Here is a 22,496-nt window from a genome sequence, read left to right on the forward strand (position 1 = left end):
ACAATCGCCTTTAGAGAATATTAAAATACTATAAAGTATTAACAACAGGTAGCACTTCAATCCTGCCTTATTTCCTGTACATACCTGTAGAAATCGTACTGCTCTACTACTGGAAAGTAATCTTGAACGTACGCTTCACTCTGTGTAAGATATACTGTCAAATCCGCTAAAATTTTCTGAACAGGGAGTGTTTTTGTGAAGTTAGTGATATTTGAACCAATGGATTCCAGCACATTTTTGATATCTAAAAGAAAAAACATATTGCACTGTTACAGATTCAGGGAAGAAATTTACATTGCACGTATGCATTATAAATGTTATTAAGCCATTTGCACATGCAGCAAGCAAGCCGTGAAGACAAGCATGAGGAAGAGACAAGCAGACAACAAAAACACTGAACTTCAAAGTAACACAATGGCACTTTAAAATGCACATTTTATTTTCACCATTCAATTTAAAGATGAAAGATGTAGATGTCGAGCCAGAGTTCTCGTTCCTTTCGTTATAATGAACGTGTCACTTTCTATCTAGCCAGCTTAAATCTTGCTTTTCATGCAATATTGCAAATGGTTACACTGAGCAAGACAATTAGTCACTAAGTTTATGAAGTAAAAGATCAAAACCTATTTAAACTCCATCCCTTGGGAATATAACACTGAAAGAAATTAGGCTGCCTATATTGAGAATCTATACTAGTTATTTTCAATCTTTATTAATAAAGACTACTTAAATAAATTAATTCCAATTAGTTAGCAACACTCTTGAGATAATGATCAATTAAAGCCATTTTTCCCTCAAATTTATGAGCATGCTAACCTATACTTACAGTTTAGATACACAAGGACATGATTAATTCACTTATACATTCTTTATTTGATTTGTAACTCAAATTCATTTTTTATTAAAAAACCCGCAACAGTTTATAATAGATAAATTAAGATGGCTTGTCTGTGTTTATGCATATCATTTACCAAAAATTATTAAATCTGCACTGTATTTCCTAATGAAAAGCATAACCTCAGTTTTAGAAAACTGGCTTTATTTTAGGCAAGTTCACACAGTATACTAGGCTTCTATAGATACTGTGTTTCATTTTGCCTAAGAGAAAAAAAAAAGAAAAGAAAAACTTACAAGGAACAGCTGTTTATATATGCAGAACAGGTCCACAATGCAAGAACAAAAATTAAAACAGATTAGTATTCATTCACTATACTACGTATTAGTCAAATGTCAAGTGTCCAGGTACTGCCAAAGAGTAACAGTTTAAAGCCCAAGTAACAAAACAATTAAGACAGACAGTTAAATTATCCTTAAGGCATATTTTTACCTCCCCTTCTTCATTCACTACATTTTAATACAGCAGAAGGCAGATTCAGGTTGTGTGGGGTTTTCTTGGTGGTTTTTTTTGGTTTTTTTTTTTTTAACATCACACTCCTAAATAAGCCACAGACACATCGGTCAATGAAAATTAGCTTCTCAAGCAAATAAAGTGTCAGTGTGCAGTTAGGATCCCAAGATTTCTTATTACCTGAGCAGTAAAAAGCCTAACAATTAAAACTCCCCCATAAAATACCATATGGTCTATTTTTACATTTAATTTTGGGTCCTCATTAGGACACAGTTGCTTTCCAGCGTCTTTTAGTTGTACCAAATATATATTTAAAAAAAAAGTTTTGCATTTCTATTTTTAATGATCTTTAGCCCAGAAAACAATAACATCAATAAGTGATATAAAAGTATCAACATTAATCAAACTGAAGATAGTTTGTCCTCACCTGATAAGATGTTCCGGGTTTGATTCACCACTAGGTCTGGAGTATCATTAAATGCTGCATAACCCTAAGAAGAAAAGTTGGAAAACTTCTAAGTTTCTCATTGCCAAATTACTTCTTTTTTTTTTTTTTCATTTTATACAAAGAGTAAAAGTATACAAATGCTGAAAGGTACATGGTAATACTATGAAATATACATTTTCATCACTGCACATTAGAAAAGGTCAAAGTAAAACAGGAACTCAAGTGTAATTCAGATTCAGTTTGCTCTCCAGGTTATTTCCTGAAAAAAGTAATCTACATTTAGATACACATAGAATCACAGAATGGTTTGGGTTGGAAAGGACCTTAAAAATCCTCTAGTTCCAACCCCCCTGCCATGGGCAGGGACACCTTCCACTAGACCAGGTTGCTCAAAGCCTCATCCAGCCTGGCCTTGAACACTTCCAGGGATGGAGCATCCACAGCTTCTCTGGGCAACCTGTGCCCCTGCCTCACCACCCTCTCCATGAAGAACTTCTTCCTGATATCTAATCTAAACCTCCCTGCTTTCAATTTAAACCTGTTATCCTTTGTCCTGTCACTACAGGCCCTTGTCAAAAGTCCCCCCCAGCTTCTTTGTAGCCCCTTCAGGTACTGGAAGGCTGCAATAACGTCTCCCCGGAGCCTTCTCTTCTCCAGGCTGAACAAGCCCAACTCTCTCAGCCTGGCCCCATAGCAGAGGGGCTCCAGCCCTCTGAGCATCTTCGTGGCCTCCTCTGGACTCGCTCCAACTCGTCTATATCCTTCTGATGTTGAGGGCTCCACAGCTGGACGCAGCACTCCAGGTGGGGTCTCACAAGAGCAGAGTAGAGGGGGAGAATCCCCTCCCTCGACCTGCTGGCCACACTTCTCCTGATGTAGCCCAGAATATGGTTGGCTTTCTGACCTACATCAGTCACAATCACCTCAAACTTTATGGTACTGATGCCTGCCAGATCTCTCTCATGCAAAACTGGGAACAGATGTATGAAGGGTCCCCAAGTGAAAGGAGTTAACATGCACCAGCCAAGTACCTCCTCTTTCCACTTCTGTGCCTTCTGAACATTAAACATGCCACAAACAGTGAAATCCAACTGCCTCTACAGACACTGCAATGCTTTCTTTAGTGAGAAGGGGAAAGAAACAATCTAAACCGTGGGGACCAAGCTCAGTAGCTCATCAGGACAGAAAGGAGAAGCCACTGAAATGGATGCCTGAAGTCCTGCTTCCTGCAGGCCTGATCACTTCAGAAGCAGGCAGGGGTCTGAGCCCCCAGCACACAGCCTTTGGTTTCAGAAAATGCCTCAATTCCTATCAAATGCTTTCAAGATTGCTAGGTTTTTAAACTGCTTAAGCCATCTTGTCTAGATGTAAATCATGGTGTTTTGTGGATGGTCTTGCAAAAATACTCACAGTAATAACATTAGGTCCATTGCACCAAATTTAGTATCAAATATGCACATAAAGAATTTGAAAGATATCTTGAAATAGCTAGAATACAACACAACTAATTAGGAGAGCATGGAACTTTTTTTTCTTTGAACCAAAAAAAACCAAAGCCACAGACCACATTAGTTGATCCATGTTTCTGCCTTTGTTAAAGATTGTTCTTTTGAGCAGACAATTAGCAATACATTTTTGATCTGTAGTGTCTTGGGGATATAAAGTACTACATTCATAATTTCAAATATTATATCTTGGCATAGTAAGGAGAGATATCCACCATGAGGCAGGAACACGAGAGTTCTGCTTGAGAAGGCCAAGGGAAAACAAGTGATACATAAGCATCTCGCTTTATTAATTAACAGTTTACAAGCCTGTCAAGAAGCATACCTTTTGAACCAGACTAGAAAGGTCTATTTTAAGGACATCGTTGACCTTGGCAAGCTGTGAGCTCACTCCTGGCAACTAGGAAGGAAAAAGCATTCTTGAGTCACGTCAAAGCAGTAGGACTTGCTAATTTACTAATTATTTAGAATATAGGAGACAGGGTAAAGAAACTAGAAAGACCACTTGTAGTAAAATCTTTCTAGCACGTTCCTGAAACCTTTGCTGTATAAAAAGTAAAGCTTAACCTCAGTAATTTTGGGAGGGCAGATTATTTCACTGCCCAGAGCAGCATTTTAATACAGCCTTTTGAAACACACGTTATCCTTTTCTACACAGAAGATAGAAACGGTGACTGGAATTACCCAGAAACATAGAATAAGGGAAAGTCACTTGTCTCACAAGTGACAGCACACACGGAGCCATTAAGTTGCAGGGATAGTGCAAGGCTTATTCAAGGCAATCACCATGTACGAGTCTAGAAAAAAATATTCTCTTACCCCACTAAAATTGGCATTGATATTCAGTTGATTTAATGAATTCCTGATGATATTGCAAGTTGAGGCAGCCTGAGGTGCAGAGCATGCAGAATCATTGAGGGTGTTGTTTAGATGCATTTTAACATCTGTCAAGTTTGCATGAAGCCTCTCTGTTCCCTCCTGCAAAACCTCTACAGAGACACTCACATTTTCCAGTGCTTCCTTTGTTTCTCTGATGGCTGCAAGGACGTAAAGTTATTTTAAAGCCTTTAGTTAGAAACCAGTCTGCAGATACAGATAGGAAGAGAAAGTGCACACGCGTAAATGCTACGATATTCCTAACAATGCTGATTTACATAACCATGCTCCCCCACTCAGAAAAACCCTCTAGCACAGAATACGTATTTATTGCACATAAAAATACATCACTGATGTTATCCTACAAGGAAATGAATGTGCTCAGGCTACTTTTATTGACAGGTTATCTACTTCCCAGATTATGCTTTTCTACCAAAAAAACTCTCCTTACCCAGTGGTCTCAGTAAAGAACTTAAACACTTGGTCATTTAAAATTAAAAGAAAACCCGTATCTACAAAACAGTATTTGCAGTATTTTGGTTATATTCCAACTCTAATTTAACTGCAAGATGAAAGGGAAAAAATCATGTTTCATCAGCAAACATTAATGAGTGTCCAAAACTGTCTGGCTTTGGATTTCATCCCAATCACACCAAACCAAAAAAAACAACCACTGAACAGATGTTTAGTAGACATAAACACCACACAGATACAACTAAAAATACAACAGTTACAAAAATAAAGTGCACTTCACACAACACAAGGTTTTATTGTATTTTTTACCTTTGATAGCCCTTTCCACTTTGACTTCAAGACAAATAAGAGAAATAAAGCAAAAAAGGAAAACGATGACTAGTGAAGGAGAAAGAATTTATGGGTAACAAAACCAAAGTGACTCAAGTTCACAGATGTCTTTCCCTTTGCTCTATATACTATATCTGATTCCTGGAAAAAAGCCTTTAAACAGAAAAAATAATAAAAGAAATTTCTTTTTTAAGGGGAGACAAAACAAAGTATGAGCAATGGTAAACTTAAAGATACAATGAAGAAGTGATTGTTAGCACTCTCATAATAAGCTTGGCAGTCTATAGGACAGAGCTGTTGTATGTTCATTCCCTAACCTATTGAATAACCTGCAAAGACCTATGGACAGCTCAAAGCACACTCTTCCTGTCTCACTCAGATTCAATGGAAAGGGACAATCACCTGGAGCAGGCAATTCAGACTGCACCTCTCTTCAATACCTAGTTTCAGCAGTCATCAACAATGGCACATAAATCTTTATTTAGTTTTTAGATCTATTTATAAAACCTAAAATATCTGAAATCCTCAGTTTAAAAGAAACATCAAGGCATGTAGAAAAAAGATAAGTTGAATCATGGTACTGCATAAAGCCATCCCATGCTGTGCACTAGAAAGGTGATGTCTGTCTTTCCACGGCAACAGAACATGAATACAATGATATGTACAGCCTCACCTCCTGCCATTGTCAGGGCCGCATCAAGTGCGGGACGCACTTCTTTTCCCAGCTGTTCTTGAACTCTGAATCCAAGCAAAGGTCCAACATCTGTAGTACAGAGAGAGTAAAAAAAACCCCCAAACATTACACACTAGTTCAGTGTAAACTACCTCTTAGCATAGGTGCTGTCAGACTCTTACTTAAGAAAGTACGTATATATTATTAACATTTCTCTAAGACCTGACAGTCAGATCTTTGTGACAGAAGATCTGTCACTAATGCAGGAACACAGTTCTCCTTTAGCTAGCTATAGGCATATAAATTAAAACAGCAAATCAAAATATGGCAGACAATATTCACTAGCACTTGACTACATAGAAGACATATAACATTTCAGCAAACTCCAAAGTATCTATTTCACTGCATTTATTACTTTTTTTCTGGAAACAGTCCTTTTTTCCCCCACAATCTATCTTAAAGAGGTCCAACATCTGGACAGGGATTTTGTAGCGAACTCTTTCACCATACCCTATGTTTTTGTACTACAAGACAAACAAGAAAATGAATTCTTTTCCTTTTCTCATGTATCCAGCAATGCCAAGGTCACTCACAACACAGACCTGCCAGCCATCTCCATTGAAATCCCTTAAGTGTGTCCCTCCAGGCCCGGCCCCCTTACACACAGCGTTCCGCACTGATGCTCGCAGCGCTGGCTTCATGCTTCCCTACTGCTATCCCCACCTCCAAACTCCTCTCCCGCTGACCACAAACAGAAACGAAGTTTAGTTCAGCAAAAAAAGCCAGACAACTGCCGAGCAGAGTTTGGTGAAGCACCTTAATGTAACATATCCTTTAGGTAGTTGCTGGGTCCCCTCTACTGTCAGATTAGGGCAAACAGCTTTTTGGATTTTTTGCTCTTGATGAAATGGGAATTTCGAATGGTACAGAAGCATCCATTACTGCCAACACTGTCACGTCTGGCTTGGGATGAGAATTTTTATCAAGCAGAAAACAATTTTCAGTATTTCCTTAGGGTTGGCAAACCGAACTCAGCTACATTTCTCTTGAGGTTTATGCTATTGTTGATTCCCTTAAAATGAAATCCTTTTGTCACCAGGTGTCACACATTTAAATATGGTATTTAAGAAAATTAAAAAAAAAGCTATCTTTATTTATTGATGGGCACTCTCATCACAGATCCAGTGATGTTCCTGTTAACTGGAGTATTAAACTGGCATTGAGAACAAATAAATATTTAATTTGAAATTTTGTTTGGAGTGCCTGGGAAGCTACAAGCTAGTACTTGAAATGCCGATGTTAATTTAGTATTATTACCACTTACTGTTGACACTTTTTTCCGACCAGAGTATTCCTGCCTAGAATTAAGTAGGAAGACTACAACTATGACTTTCACAACCAGATTCAATGTGCTTTGGTAGTCTCACACAGACAAGACACGTTGACCTCTGGGTGTGCTGGGCTGGCTGCGTTGAAAACCAACTTTAAAATACATTTTAAACCTAGACAGAAGCATAGATTCTGGGCACGATGAGTCAATTCATGCTAAGTGGTATTCTGCCACAATTGCATAGTTGGATCCCAGCAACAACCCTGTTTAAAATCAGTTTTGGTATCTCTGTATTTCACTTCAGTCTGAAATGCAGACCTGTACACATTTATTAACACCCACTAATACTGCATCTTGAATTCTAATCTGCACTGAATATGGTCAGCTCTTTCCATTATTATGAGTTTTGGAAAGCAATGCTTAAATTGTTTAAAAAAAAAATCAATTAGTAGTTTGGTTGCTTCTGTTTACTGAGAGGGTTAAAAGGTGAGCCCTGATAATACAACCGTGTTGAAGGGGAAAGTGCTGCAGCTGTATTCCAAGTTTTATTTACTGCTTTTCAACTGCTCATTCTGAAATGGCTAATACGTTAAGCAGCTTTAGGAAGAAGATAAGCTTATACCTCAGCTTGTAGCTGAGTAGAGGACAAAAGTATAACAACAAAAATAAATACAGAGATCTCTCACTCACTGGAACCATCCAAACAGCTAGTAGCTCTGTTCCTTGACATTTGGCTCCACAGTTAAAAAAATGAGGAATAATATTCTTAAAAAGCATTAAGTATTAGTAGTTACTGTACTATAAAAAGGCAAATAAAATATTAGTCTCACTTAATGCATAAGCAATCTGATAAAAAATACTTTTATTATAGAAAATAATACGCATTACACCAGCTCCAAGATATTTTATGTGAAAACAATTTTAGGGTTTTAGTCTCATTTTTCGCTGAGAACAGCGCTTCTGCTTGAAAACCATATTCTCATAAATAAAACTTCACTTTGCATTATGAGCTGTTTACATCATCTTACTGAAGTCTTTAAATACACATCGTTAACCCCCTTTAAATCAAAGTACTTACGATTTAGGTCAGCGAGTGCTTTATCCTTAGTTGTGTTGTACTGGCTCACCAAGTAGTCAATTTGCTGAAAAGAAGATGGTAAAAAACCTATTAAAATAATTGGAAAAGAGTAATGCTTTTAAATAACGAGTCAAACTGCCACTTTGAAACCATCAAAATATTTGTGCAAACTCCTAGAAACGTGGCTTTCTACTGTTTTCAGTTAACTAAGTATTTTAAAACCCTGCTTGGCAGAACTGCATGTAATAAAATGTGTTTAATTGGGATATCTACTTAAATGGAACATCTCTGGGCTAAATGATTCGGCTTAAAAGTGCTAAGTAGCAGCTTTATGGAGGCTTCAAGGCAGGCAGGCCAATAAGGTTTTGCATGTATTCTTCTATGTTACTTGATTTTCTAGTGGCCTTAGTTTCTCCTTCACAGAAAGACATGTGGCAAGCTGATGGGGTGGTAATTTTCAAGCAATTCACCAACCAGACTGGGCAGCCCCTCAGAGCTTCTCTTGCAGAAAGGAGCTGGCTGCTCCACACCTAAATACAAGTGGTTGTCCTTACCCCCGGGGTGGACTTGGCCCAGCCACAACTTGGGCTCTACCAAGACACCGTAACTATAGCGAACAGCAAAACTTAGTTATCAGCAGATCCTGGGTTTGGACAAAATGCTATCCAAAGAACCACCCCAAGTGGAAATCTTGCTACGCTGATTTTAAAAAGACATTAAATCACCTTCACTGATTTCTACATGTTTAAAAAAATCCTGCCCCTATTGAGTTCATGTAAAGGTTAGCACACTTGACAAATGGGGTTTCAATTTTAAACACTTTAGTAAACATCTAAGCCGTGTATCCAGCTTGCAGCTTCCAACTTCCCATGGAGTAAAGAAAAAACAAGCAACAGTCAAAAAAGCACCCTCAGAACAACCTATCAGAGGTAATTAAATGACAAAGCATGAGGCTGACCTTTTTTCTAAAAAACAGAAAAAAAAACTGAGTTTCTTATTAAGAAAGCCGTAGGCATATTTTTGTTTGCTTTGCTTTCCTAGGCGAATCTGAGGACTAGAATTTTGCAGGGCTACAGGTTTTGCTTTGTCTCCAGCAGTGTCACAGACAAAAGGCGATTCTGTGTAACTAAGAGTGTTATCACTCAATACTCCTAGTCTGCAAATCTCCTATGACATGAACTCTTAACATGTGACTCCTTTTGACAAATCCTCTTACACGTTGTACACCTCATACTGATGAGTCAAGGACACCACTTAGGATCTCAGACTTTTATAGCCAATTAGTTAGATTCTACAACTTTTTCAAGAAGCTGAAGTCCTTCTGCCCTTATGAAATTCTTACAGGTCTGAGTGTATACATGATACCTGTGTACCTTGTCTGTCAAAATGACTTAGAAGTTATATCTGACAACTGCATCATTAAGTGCCACCAAGTCTGAAAGAGAAAAATTAATAATCCTGCACAGAAACTAAAAACCTACTACCTAAGAGATTTTGAGGAACCCCTGGCAAAATCATTCAAGGCCTGACACTTAAATTCAGTAATTCAGGCGTTTTTATTAACTTGTTAGGTAATGTCTATTTTTTCTCCCTATTGAGATAGTTACTTCTAAGTAACAGATTTTCTACTTCCAACGTTTCCCATTGTTGGCGCTCAGCGTGCTGCGAAAGGCAGTCTAAGCAACTGGATGACATCTTTCTGTGCCCTGAGTCGGCTCCAGACTGACGAAGAGCACTCTGAAGAGAGACTGTCAGCCACTTCCCACCACATACCTCCATCACCTGTCACACCACTGCACACAAATGAGTAATTGTGCAGGGAACAACTCCAGAGACCGAAACATTTAATGGCATCCCCTAGATGTCCCACACAGTCCTGTCAGCAGAAAAACAGCTCTTAGGTTATGGAAGCCCAGAGTTAGAGAAATTGGAATGCAACCACACCGGTGGATCCCCCTTAATTGTGTGAATTCCACCTATTTCTAATGTATCAGTCACATGCAAGAAAAACTGATTAGATTAAATTAATTAAAAGTAATGGAAGCAAAGATAGTAGGACTGTTGGACTTTTTTCCTCCTAATCCATAACAAACTGTAATTTGTACATGGGAAAGTATACAGTTCTTCCTCACTAGCATTCCTTTCTTTCAGTGCAAAAAAGATATGCAGAGGACTGCCTTTGGGACTTTGAGGAAAGTTTGGAAGTAGAAAGGAGAGAATCTTTCCTGTCCAGTATGGCACAGTGTCACACTAAAGAAAAAAACAGTCAGAAACACTTCTGGACAAAAAGTGATTGTAGCTCCCTCCCAGAGCACAGACACATAAGTTCAAAATACGAGGAAATGGGGAAAAGCAACAAGGAATCCAAGTTTTCATTTAATATCTTAAATGTATTACGTTTAATACCATATTTTTTTTCCAAATGCTTCACCTTCTGCTAGTGATCTACACTAGTTCAGTAGGAGGGAGAGGACCCACAAGCATCACTGCAGCACACTCCAAGGTATAAGCTCTGAAGTTTCTCAAGGAATGCTGATCCATCAGGATAACTCCCAAACATCTACTGCTACATGAAAATGTGTTCCCTTGCATCATTTATTCTTCTTTGTGAGACCGACACGCAAAGAATAAACAAGGTGTGATTTATATCAAATAGAAAGAAACAATTATGTTCTGCAATACTTCCTTCTTACACCTCTCCCCTCCCACCCACATCCCCATAAACAAAAGAATTCTTTACCGCTGGAGTGTCGTTAAGGAAAACTTTCAGATCTTTAAAATTACTGTTAACCAGTTTCTTTGCTCCCCGGACTTGGTTAGTTAAATGCTGGTTGGCAGCATATGCACAGAGCACTCCAACACTACAAAAAAGACAGATAATGGATATTAGTTGATTACTGTAAATGCCCATTCTGACATAAAGTAGAACCAAAAAGTTACAGCAAAAAACCCCAACATTAACAAAATAAAGGTCTCCATAAATTTACAAACTTCGGGGTTTTTTCCCCCTGCAAGTTCTCACATGCACCATGAGGCAGAGTCGAGGAATTGGCTTTAAGGGCCGATATTGTACTACTAATTCATAAGAAGGGAAAAAGCAATGTTAACCTAAAGTCTTCTGAAGTTATTAATGTACAGGTAGCTACTCATTTACACTGATGCTGACAGAAGATGTGTACAGCCTCGGTAAATTGTACGAGACTTAGAAACGTTAGGCTCTTACAAGTATCATCACCCTTGACGCTGCTGCAAGCAAGTGCTCATAAAATAAATGTAAAAAGAAATATTCTACATTTGAAAACTTCAACATTTACTCATAATGGCCCAATTTATTTACATAATTGCATAAATCTTTTAAAAGCAGAAGAATAGTCCCATTAATGCTAAAATAATATATATTAACATTTTCTGATAGTTAAACAAAAGGTGGAAAGCAAGCTAGACTTCCAGTCAGCACTGCTGCTGATTATTTTTTATTTGATCATTCCCCACTGTAAAATTCTAATTACAGCATGGCAGACCTGCACAAACAGTAAGTAAAAAGGCAATTAGAATTCCTGTGAGAGGTTTCAAAAGCTCTCTCATGATCCTTAGGTTTCTTTGGTTAGTTTATGTGTAAAATAGACTTAAACAAAAGGATTTTTTTTGTTGATGTTTTTAAACATCTCACATTCACAACAGCTAACCTTTCAGACAACCTCCAAAAAAATCAAGAGTAACCACTGGAGTGGTAATAGCTTCAAAAGCAGGCTGACTACAAACTCACTTGATGGGATAAGCACTACCTTTCCACAGATTTAGCTGGTAGACAGCACAGATCCACTCAACACAGGCATGACATCCTCAACAGGCAAACACTGCCTAGAGGCTGCGCTCAGGTGCATTACAGGGAATTCCTGGATGGCACATTTGTTCAGTCTCTTCTCTTGCATGGTAGTACAACAGCTCAGTACTAGAGAGGCAGCACCCTGAAAGGTCATCACAGACATCCAAAGGACAGGAAAGGGAGTCACTAGCACAAATGGTTCCGTACTCCTCCCAGACTGTCAGACTTCCTAAACTGGGGTGCCAAGAACTAAATACTAATATATTTAAGTAAGTCTTAAGAGAAAACCCCTACCATGCTCCTACAGAGCAAAATATACACAATAAGTATAAATCTTACTCCAAAGAATGCATGTTCAAAGGATACCATAATACAGCCACATAGATGAGAACTGAGATGGTGGAGAGCAAATGGGTACCTAGAATAACATGATTTGATAATAGGAACAAACACCCTGATGATGCTCATCTCCTCTGATCAGTGTCCCAAAACCAAACCTTTATCTTTATCTTGCTTTTCCTATTTTTAGCATTCCCAAACAAGGTGAAGGCTTGTTCTCCCAGTAAAACTGGTCTCAAGTATAAGAATTTTTAAGTATAAGAATTTTTGCTGTTCTGGCAAGTACTCTTAGAAGGAAAATTCTGATTTCAGAGCATGATACAGGGAGAGATGGCAAGATTATATGCCACAGGTGCTGGTCTGCTAGGACTACTTCACTAACATTTTTCTCAATATTCAAAAAAAAATCAGAATAGGATGACAGAGTTTGACATGAAGAGGCCGCTTCTCTACCCAAAACGTCACAGCAGTGTCTTCAAAACTGACTATTAACTACATTCCCAGAAGTCACTAATGAATGGACAGCAACATTTATCTTATTACTTATTTAACTAACAGCAAATGCCATAGTTTTATTTTCACTACGACCAACACCTGAGCAGCCATTACCATCAGCTACCACCCATGGGATGAGAACTCAGAACGCAGAAAATGCCAAGAAACTCAGTAACTCTTCAACATAAGCAGAAGCAAGCAGTTTCATTTTGGACAAATATGATTCATTTCTTTTCACTCCACAGTGATGGCAATTGTTTTTATAAGTTTTGTTTTTCTTTTTTTAAATGAGAAGACAAACTATCTCAAGCTATCAGCTTGGTATTTGTATACCACTCAGGTTCAGAGTTTTTAACAACATCCTTGTTCTTTGGACAGCCAGCATTTTTATGTCTTTTCAAAGTTATGCTCACAGAGCAGAAAGGTCAGTTTGAAGCTAACAAAACAGTACTTTGTAAGACTTGAGCACGATCATTTTTCTCTTCAGTTTCCTAAAGGGAAGGAGTAGGAGGAAACAAGCTAGTGGAGATGCTTTAAGCAGACAAGGCACTCAGAACAATTGCAACTACATTCTGAATATAACTAAACAAATACATGACACGAGGGGGGGGGGGGGGGAGAGAATCTATTTATTATATAACTGAGCCTTGAATCAACATTCAATAAGCAGCTACAAGGACAGAGGCCTAAAGCAGGAATAAAAAGGACAAGCCTTTTCTGTAACAGCTTAGAGAATTGTTTAAACTGTCTCTCCAGGAGTCTGATATTCCACACTCAATTTCTTGTCAGGCTTCACAGGTCCACATAGATGTTATTAATCATGTTGCAGGGGGGAGGCCATGCTTTTCCTTCTGCTGTGCTTGCAAAATAATTCCATTCACAGAACAGAAACCCTGAACAGATTTACATACTGGGGAAATACCGCCTTTCTCACTACTAGCTAATGAATTTAAGAAAATAATGGGATGGAGATTTCTGTACCCAACCTTTTCACTAATTCTTTCAGATAACGTTGATTCCCAGGCTCTGAACAACATGCACTACCAATGTCGCAACAGCAAGAGGCCTACAAAGCCCGCATGAGGAACTTGCCAAGACACGAGGTATCATTCCCTTCCTTCAAACTTGGCTTTCCCTAGGTTCATACACAATAACAGAAGTTTTTTCTTGAAGTTGTGGATAAAACAAGCTCTCTTGAAAGGACAGAAAACTATGTATTTTTTCTGTCTAATACCCAGGACACTCTTTAACACCAGTATTGCATTTGGTATTGCAGTGTATACTTTCTTCAAAATCAAATGTACCTTCCTTGTCCTGACATGGAGAGGAACTAATAACATTACATTTCTTCCCCAGAGAAAACCTGTGTTTGCCTAAGCTTGCAGATGACTAGGAAATAAAAGGCAATTGCAATTCTCTGTCCCTAAACTTTCAGTTAACCTTTAAACAAAAGGACATAGTCATTTTAATGATAAATTAGGAACATCAAACCTACTCAGCTACCTATCTTAGAGATTATTTCTACATACTGTGCCCTTAAGCAATAGAATCCTACCTTGCAAGACATTCTTGTACAAATCCTGTGAATTACCAAAACCAATGCATGTGTTTCTGACTCAAATCTACCAAAAGAAATGTATCAACACAAAATGCACCTACTGGAAATCACACACCTGAAGGACTATTCATTCTAAGGCAAACAACTGTGAACATAATCACAAGATTTCTGACTTGCTTCTTATAAGCCTCCTTGAGGACACCATACTTCCTCATGTACACCTCACCTTCAGAGAGCACATCTAGCTAGAACTCTTTTTTAATTAAAAAAACTGTCATCTTTGTGTTTCCTTTACATATTATTCTAGTAAACTTAGTATTAAAACCTCATCATAATTATGAGTGCACTGTGTCAGTGGAAAAAATGAGAAGAAATAATGTTTCTCAAGAGCAAAATCTACTAGCTGAAACCTTCTAAAATCTACATTACCAGCATATATATGTCAGTGTGAACTTACATGCTGACACACAGAAAAGCCATCCCCATGTCACTAGAGTTTTCAAGCATTGTTACTTACATACAGACAATCTACTGAAAGCTCCGTGTTCGACGTCTTTCCCCTAGTAATACTCTACCATGCATTTGACCCGTCTTTCCCAGCCAAGGAAAGATAGCTTGAACCTATTTTTCCATACCAAGGACTGAACGAATAACTAAATAAATGTTTAAAAGAAACAGCTCAGGTTTCCTGCTCTTCAAAGTTCTGATCCACTGACAGAGAATCCCAGAACAACCAACACTGCAAGACAGATAGAGAGAAGATGCAGAAGATACACGTAGATGGTACATCCCCTTCAAATCCCTCCCATTCCCTCCAGCAGCTGTCCACACACACATTCCTCTGGAGGGCCTTAAAAGCAAAGCTCCGCTGGCAGAGATGTGGGTTCAGGGTACTCTGACGGACACGTGCCTTGCTAAATGCCTCTTCCGAAGTGGCACTGCACTTGGTGTTCCAGTCACCTGGCAGGGGTTTGGGAGACAGACTCCCATAGTAGGCCCCCAGTGCAGCAGGCACTTAAAACTATACCTGAACAATGAGAGGACCCACCTTAGAGATTTCATAGCACATCTTGGTGTAACCCTGTATTATTAGATCATTCAAGCTGTTGTTCTTTTGGCTTTGTCTGCAAGTAGCCATAATCATTTTTCTTGCACAGGACAGCTTACGTATGCAACTGTGGCACAGACCTTGAGATGTGTGGTTTTGGAACAAACTACAGGTTGTTCTGCCACCTAAACCAAAACTGCACGGTAACTTGGAAGAAAAGTAGAGTATAAATCCACAAGGAGACTTGGGCTGAGTACAAGAAATAGAGAAACAGTTGTAAATAAATCTCAGGCTTTCTCTATTTGTTGGGGCAATGGCGGCTACCAGCAAGACTGTCCTTTCGTGTTTCAGCACAGCAGTAAGCACACTGACATGGGCTTAAACAGATCCAGCACAGCATCTTCTCTTCCCTTGTGAAAGACGATCCAGGAAGGGCAGCAGAATCCTGCTTTGTACAGAGGCACACTGGAGACCTGAGCATGCGGGCAGGCAGGGGTCAGAAATATTAGCCCTGTAAAGTCCCATCTTGCCTTGCACAGCACTCAGAGCATTAGAGATTTAGCCAGGGAGTCATATGAGATTACCTCCACCTGTGGAAACCTGCTGACAGAGCTCAAGCCAACCCCTCCTTCAGGGGCAATATCTGATACTCCTGATGTCTTATACAAAAGGGAGAGGGGGAAAAAAAAAAAAAAAGGATGAGTTAAAGCAACCGTTTCCTTAGACCCAAAAAGCATGTCACTAGGGGTCACTGATCTCCCAGTCGTAACCTGGGAAGAAGCATTTGCCAGTGCCGGGTATACTTAACACCACAAGAATAGCTGGCAAGTGCACAAGTTAGAGACCAACAAAAGGGACAATCCCTTAATTTCTCTGCTGACAGGCAACATTCCTCAGCCATTTTAACCGGAACGTAGTGTCCTGCAACACAGCATCCCGCAAGATCGTGTAAAGATGTCTGGCAAGCTCTGTGATTACCTTCAGTTTCAGCATGCTGGGAGGTAATTTAATAACTTACATTCTTTGAGGCACCACTGTGCTATGAAGAACTTTTGTCCTGTCATCATGGCAAGGGTGCATCTATCACCTACAATACCATTCAGCTTTCTGGTCTTCAGAATACTTAAGTGTCATGTTTGTTAGTGACACCTGGGAAAAAAGAGCATATTCCCATACCTGATATCAGCATGGTCTACATTTGAGCATAGGCAGAGTCTCAAATTTGTCATGACAAACAGTAGTAAAAAAACTCTAGGTTACAGTGAGGTGACAAAATCAGTCCCATGTGACTGAACAGTCACACAGAATAGATCAAAAGCCTTATTTTTTAAAAGGGTTTTTTTTTTAATAAATAGAATCACAAAGTAAGTAGTAGGCAGGAGAAAATATGAAGAAGTTGAAGGGGAAAAAAAAAAAGCCTGAAAACAAACAATGTATTTTGAATGTATTTTGAAAGGATCTACTGGGAAAAGTCTGGATTGTAGTCCCTCATGACTGATTACACACACAGCACAGAACAGGATAAGAGCAGAAAAATATCTCCAAACTCCAGGGTTTTACAGTGAGCGCATGCATGGTTTAAACAACTCAGAGCCCAAGAACAAACCCATTATTTCCAGCTGCTAAGAAAATCTGGAGGACAGCAAATATTGAAGGAGGTCACACAACTGTTTTTCTCACCACTACTACATTATAAAGAACGAAGCACTATGTTGTACCTCAAGTTCCCCATGGGACGAAAAGTGAACATAGGACAGAGTGTCTTATGCTCGTGAGTTCAAGGTAACATTCGGCAATTGCCATTTTGAGACAGGCAAAAACGTCGTTTGCCGAATTCAAGCTTAATTTTTTTGGTTTCACACCTACAGTCCTCTCAAGCAAGCATAAAATGACCTGTGGATAGCAAAAGTAGCAGCATTTTTTATAATGCAGTCACATTTTCTTTAAAAAGCAGTAATATTAGTTAATCCAATAAAATAATTTCTGCACCTGTAGGCTAATACAGTAACATTATTCGTCATATGACACTGCAAAATTAGCGCTATACCAAGCTTCATATTGTTCTCTTTATTACACTTGCCTTATTATTAAAGAAGCAACAAAAAGAAATGTTGCAAAACAGCTCCTCTGACAGTCAGCATTTTTCTTCTGTCTTTGATGCATTTCCCCACCACAGTTGTCACAGCAACGACACATACAGAAGCAAAGTCCCACAAGAGGCAGTAACAAAATAAATATCAATCCCAACGCTGCGGAGACTATAAAACCGATTTCATAGTAGATGGCCTGTAATTCAGACAAAAATAGTGGTAATAGCAGATATCACATAGTAACTGCAATCAATATAGAGCAAGTAATTAAAAATCAAACTACAGACTAAACCATCTACTAAGTTACCGAGGTTATGGACGTGGTGTGTTCTGTCATTAACTGACAATTTTCCTAACAAAAAGATACACAACATTGAAGATACTGATAGCTAATAATTATTTAGCTAGGATATTAGCTAGGTAAACTACAGGATGGAGTGCAAAGAGAGAAATATGCTCACAAGAAACAAATGTGAATCGACACAACTGAAATAGGTTAAAAATGAACACATTTGATTCCCTGGACCATAAATTTACTGTTTCTCACATCTGTTTCAAAAAAGGCTCCACAAATGTCAGCAGAGCTGACTAGACCAAAACTTCATCTGGGAGGGGGAGTTAGCTTGTTGTCCTTTTTAATCAGGTATGAATGCAAAGATTTGTATGATCGCAAAGGGAAGTACTTCACTGGATGATAGATGGCAGTGGCAGAGGTGTCTCCAAACCACTGAAGTAAAAACTGCTTAGGGAATGGAAAACATGAAGGAGTGGATTTTAAGCTCTCTCAGGTAAAGGCATTTGTTCTGCTGCCAAACAACAAAGCAGCAGCAACTGAAAGGACGCTTTCAAAAGCTGGAAGGAGTAAAAAAGAACGATGCAATGCAATACTTTAACTAGCTTTTATGCTGGAAGCAGTGCCAGTACCCCAGGACCGAGAAGCTGGACTAGGCAGCACTGGCACAGCCCCATGCAAGGCGACGTGGCTTCCAGGGGACAAGCCGTGAGCTGGCTGTGCTGTTTCCCTCTGCTGCAAACACAAGCCAACATATCCAGAAGGATCGGGCAGGTGTCTGCACACAAAGGTAGCCAGCACGGTGTGAGCGTGACCCAGTGGTCTGTCTTCCCTGATATATCTCCCTTCTCCTGGCCTTTTCCAATTTTCAGAGAACTAATTCTCACACTAGTACTTTGAGTCCTCTTCTGTTTTACTAATCCACCAGCACAAGGGCAACTTGGCAGTAAAAGGAGGAAATTGAGGCTGTGTATTGTCCTGCAAAGTAAGTTACAGTTTCCCACAAGCTATCAATCATGCTCCAGTTCCAGCTTTGCTGATGCCCTTCCTCACAATCCCTAATTACCAACCGATCCAAATGCAGCAACCATCACCATTAGCAGAGTTGCAAATTTCTGACCTAATTACCAATTCTAGGATGAAACCTTTTTTTTTTTTAAATTATTAACTGCAGGTTAAAAGCTGTTATCCCTTCTGAAGAATACAAACTAGATGAATGGAAGAACTTGGCTAGATTTTGTAAAAGAATTACTGTTTTCTAGTTAGCAGGACACTTGAGAAATAATTTATAACATATATTTTAAAATAGGTTAGATAGAAACACACATTTTAGGTAACACTAAGAATAGTTATGGATGTTTTAATAGAGGTAGTGCATACGGACATGGTTAGTTTCTTTTCAAAGCTGTACATCTACTGTAAGACATTACCTGAAGAGTCAGGACAACATTTTCTGGCTGTGGAAGTCAAAACAAATGGAGAGTGTGTGTAATACACAGGCAGCATGCACAGAAACAAATCACGTGAAAAAATGGATAATTAGCCATGACCAAAAACCAACACAGAAACAATAATCAAAAGCCACTAAAGTAAAATAATTTATAGAAATAATTCATAGAAATAATTAAATAATTATGGAAAATTATTTACAATAAAATACAGAGCACATACTTTGTTTTCCTTGGTTAGAGAAAGTAATCTAGGGTTTGTCCAACAAATATTTCCATCTTTCAACAGACCAGGTATCTCCACCTAAGCATCTGTTTTGTGTAATTCCCAACACATCTCACAGAATAGAAGGCCAGAGATAGCAGTACTTGGTGGTTTAGTGATTTCTTCACAATTTCTGTCTGTCATAACTGAGTGATGATATTCCTGACTTTTTCTTTTCAATGCTTTATTTTGGCATAAAAGCAGCAGTTTTGGAACATTAACACTTTACACACAAAATTCACCCTCCTTAACTAATTACTCAGAGCTTTATTTTAAATTATTCAAAAGTAAAAAAGAAAAGGCATCCAAGAAATACTGAAGAAGTCTAATTATCGGGTTCTTAACTGATTTCTTCACTGTAATTTCAGAAAAACACTGAAAACTAAATATTAAATTATAGGAATTTCAGAAGAATCCTATTTCCCCTTTGTTTCCACAATGAAAATCTATTTTCTTGTATTTTTCTGTTCCATCTCTGTATGACATGTTCACAGCTGTTAACACTTTCCCCTTTCTCATAAGCAAAAGAGAAAAGGGAATCAGACAAGCTAAAGACAGCAAGACCACTCAACCCAAAGTCTGATGTGGAAGGAACAGAAATGTTCTCAAGTTTTAGGATATTTTTTTTCAGCATCACACACATTTATGAAACTTCTACTGTATAGTATGCTTAAAATGTTCAAAATCATATTTGGAACTCTACTTTCAATGGAAAGAAAACAAATACCCTCCCTTAAACGTCTGGTACCAAGTATGATTTTTCAATGTTTTAAGCAAGCACGTCTCCCAGCAGAAGTAGAGCCGCGGCAGCAGCAGTGAGTGGGCTGCCCCCGAGCAGGCAGGGCAGCTGCACTCAGCTGCCGGGCTGTCCTGGCAGATTGCTGTCCCTGACAGGGGACAGGGAGACATGGATGGTAAGAGCCCAACTGGGAACACAGGGACATGCAGCACAGAAGCGGGAAGGGCCTCCTGGGTAGCTAACACATTCTACAAATCGGTTAAAAAAAAAAATACAGAAGAACAACAGTAAAAATTTAACAGGATAAATATCAGAAACAGATTTCCTGTTCTCACTACTGGAGGGCTGATTCCAACTCCTGGTAAACTAGCGAGTCTTCTTACATGGATGTACACATGGCCCATTTCTGCCCCTTTGCTTCTGTGACAGCACCATCTTTTGACCAAATTGCATTTTTTTCTTCCTGGTGTTTCCTCCCCATATATATATTTATAAGGAATAATCACTTCCCTTACCAACTATTTTGCTAAGCTCAGCAAACTCTTCCAATCTCCTCTGAATACCGGCGTGTTTCCCAGATCATCCGAATATATATTTTCTGAACCCATCCTACTGAGAGTTCATTCTGACTAAATTTGAGTGATCAAAACCACGACCAGCATTTTTAACTACTTACCCGTACCCCTCAGTGATGCTGACCCTTCCCTATCCCCACTGGAAATTCCTTGAGGGGCACATCTACAGCCACGCTGGCCTCTTCACAGCTGCCTCACATTGATGCTTCTGTCTCCTGAGGGACTCTACTTGTCCTGATAGATTTGCCTTTTCCAAATTTGTTTCAAAGTTTTGCACTGTATTCAGGTCAAAATTGAGACCTACAAATGGCCTATATCTGCTTTACTTCCTAAACACGCCTCACACTGTAATTGCCACCCTGTAATGACATAGTGTTTTAACAAGTGTCTCTACTACACAGGACTACAGCCTCCATTACCTAAGATTCCTCATGACTTACCTAGTAGTTACTAAATAGTATACTCACGCTCACGTATATCACCTATGGTCTAATGGTTTTGTCCAAAGACTCTGCCCGCCGAGTCCACCCTACATTCCTCCCTGGGTGTGTGGGCACCGCTCGTCATGTACCACTCTTGGAGTCCCGCCAAAAAAGCATATGGGATTGGCGAGAGTCGCTTGACACAGCATAACGGCAACACCCACACACTCAGATGTCATGCAGAGGTTATCAACTGGAGCAATAGGTTCATTGCCAGGAAGACATGGAAGCACAAGGCTTTCTCCCCTTCCATTCCCAAGATCATTCAGGTCATCCTGATTGAAGGCAACAGCTCAGTGTCAGTATGCCAAGTTCCATACTCATTTTCCTAGCAGGTACACCCCACTTCAGGGACTAGAGCAAGCAGCTCACACAGTAACATGTCCATTGTGTGGGCCTGGTTAAGGTTCCTATTTCAGGCACTCAATTCTATCTTCTCTTGCTACCAAGTACCCTATGAATTTCAACTGTGACAGGATAATCACAAATCTAGAGAGAATGGAAAATAATCTTCATGTGATTAGCAAACAAAGTATATTTTACTTTATGCAGTAAGTCAGCTATGGAAATTTCATTTCACACAGGCACCAGAACCAGCATATAGATTCATTTTTTTTGAGACTAACAGCTGAAGCTAACATGAAAGCTGAGCAGTAATGGTTCTCTCTAAGCATTTTTAAATAAGAGCAGTATTATTCAATACATAGAGCCTTCAATCTTTGTGCAACAGACACCACAATCACATTACAGCTGGAATTTGTAAGTGAGCCTTAAGTATGCATAGCTTCTTTACAGTGGCTTATGAAATTTACTTTGTAATTTTTTTTGAAAGGTTTTGGTACCAAATTTCATATGAAAATATCATACACATCACTTAAAAATTTCATTCTTGCATCTGTTGTTATATCTTTAAAATCCTGTCTCCTATTTTCTGAATTTCAAAGTCATTGTTTTCATTATTTTATGCAGATACACACAGACAATTTACCTTTTGATAATCGCCTTGTGTATTTCCAAACTTCTGCTGTGCTACTTTTCTGATGAGATCTGAAAATAAGCAAGAATATTCCAGAGTTTTAAACAACATAAATAATAAAAACGGGGGAAAGAGGATGGTATGAACTCTGTTAGGTAGGCAAGATGAAATTAAGAACAAATGTCAACAGGATAGGTAAGCACACCAGTGTGTTTATCAACCTGTCTAGTTACAACATTTTTAACCAACCGTGTATTTTGGGCTCACAGGAAGATACCCACGTTATCTATCAATTACATAA

The 22,496-nt window shown here is 38.9% G+C and overlaps 1 protein-coding gene across 1 annotated transcript in view; it reads right to left on the bottom strand.

The window, feature by feature from the left end:
• Positions 1-56: 56 nt before the first annotated feature.
• Positions 57-22,496, bottom strand: part of LOC104511492 (prominin-1-A-like) — a 38,455-nt gene continuing 16,015 nt past the window's right edge. Inside the window, exons 2-12 of the mRNA XM_010154127.1 lie at positions 22,208-22,266; positions 19,141-19,167; positions 17,409-17,614; positions 10,803-10,923; positions 8,063-8,126; positions 5,655-5,744; positions 4,121-4,338; positions 3,627-3,701; positions 1,776-1,839; positions 1,132-1,140; positions 57-244 (exon numbers count right to left, since the gene is read on the bottom strand). Of these exons, the coding sequence (XP_010152429.1) occupies positions 57-244; positions 1,132-1,140; positions 1,776-1,839; positions 3,627-3,701; positions 4,121-4,338; positions 5,655-5,744; positions 8,063-8,126; positions 10,803-10,923; positions 17,409-17,614; positions 19,141-19,167; positions 22,208-22,266 (1,121 nt within the window). The remainder of the gene's footprint in view (positions 245-1,131; positions 1,141-1,775; positions 1,840-3,626; positions 3,702-4,120; positions 4,339-5,654; positions 5,745-8,062; positions 8,127-10,802; positions 10,924-17,408; positions 17,615-19,140; positions 19,168-22,207; positions 22,267-22,496) is intronic.

This window comes from Eurypyga helias, unplaced genomic scaffold (genome assembly GCF_000690775.1).
Source record: "Eurypyga helias isolate BGI_N326 unplaced genomic scaffold, ASM69077v1 scaffold30386, whole genome shotgun sequence".
Lineage (NCBI taxonomy): Eukaryota > Metazoa > Chordata > Aves > Eurypygiformes > Eurypygidae > Eurypyga > Eurypyga helias.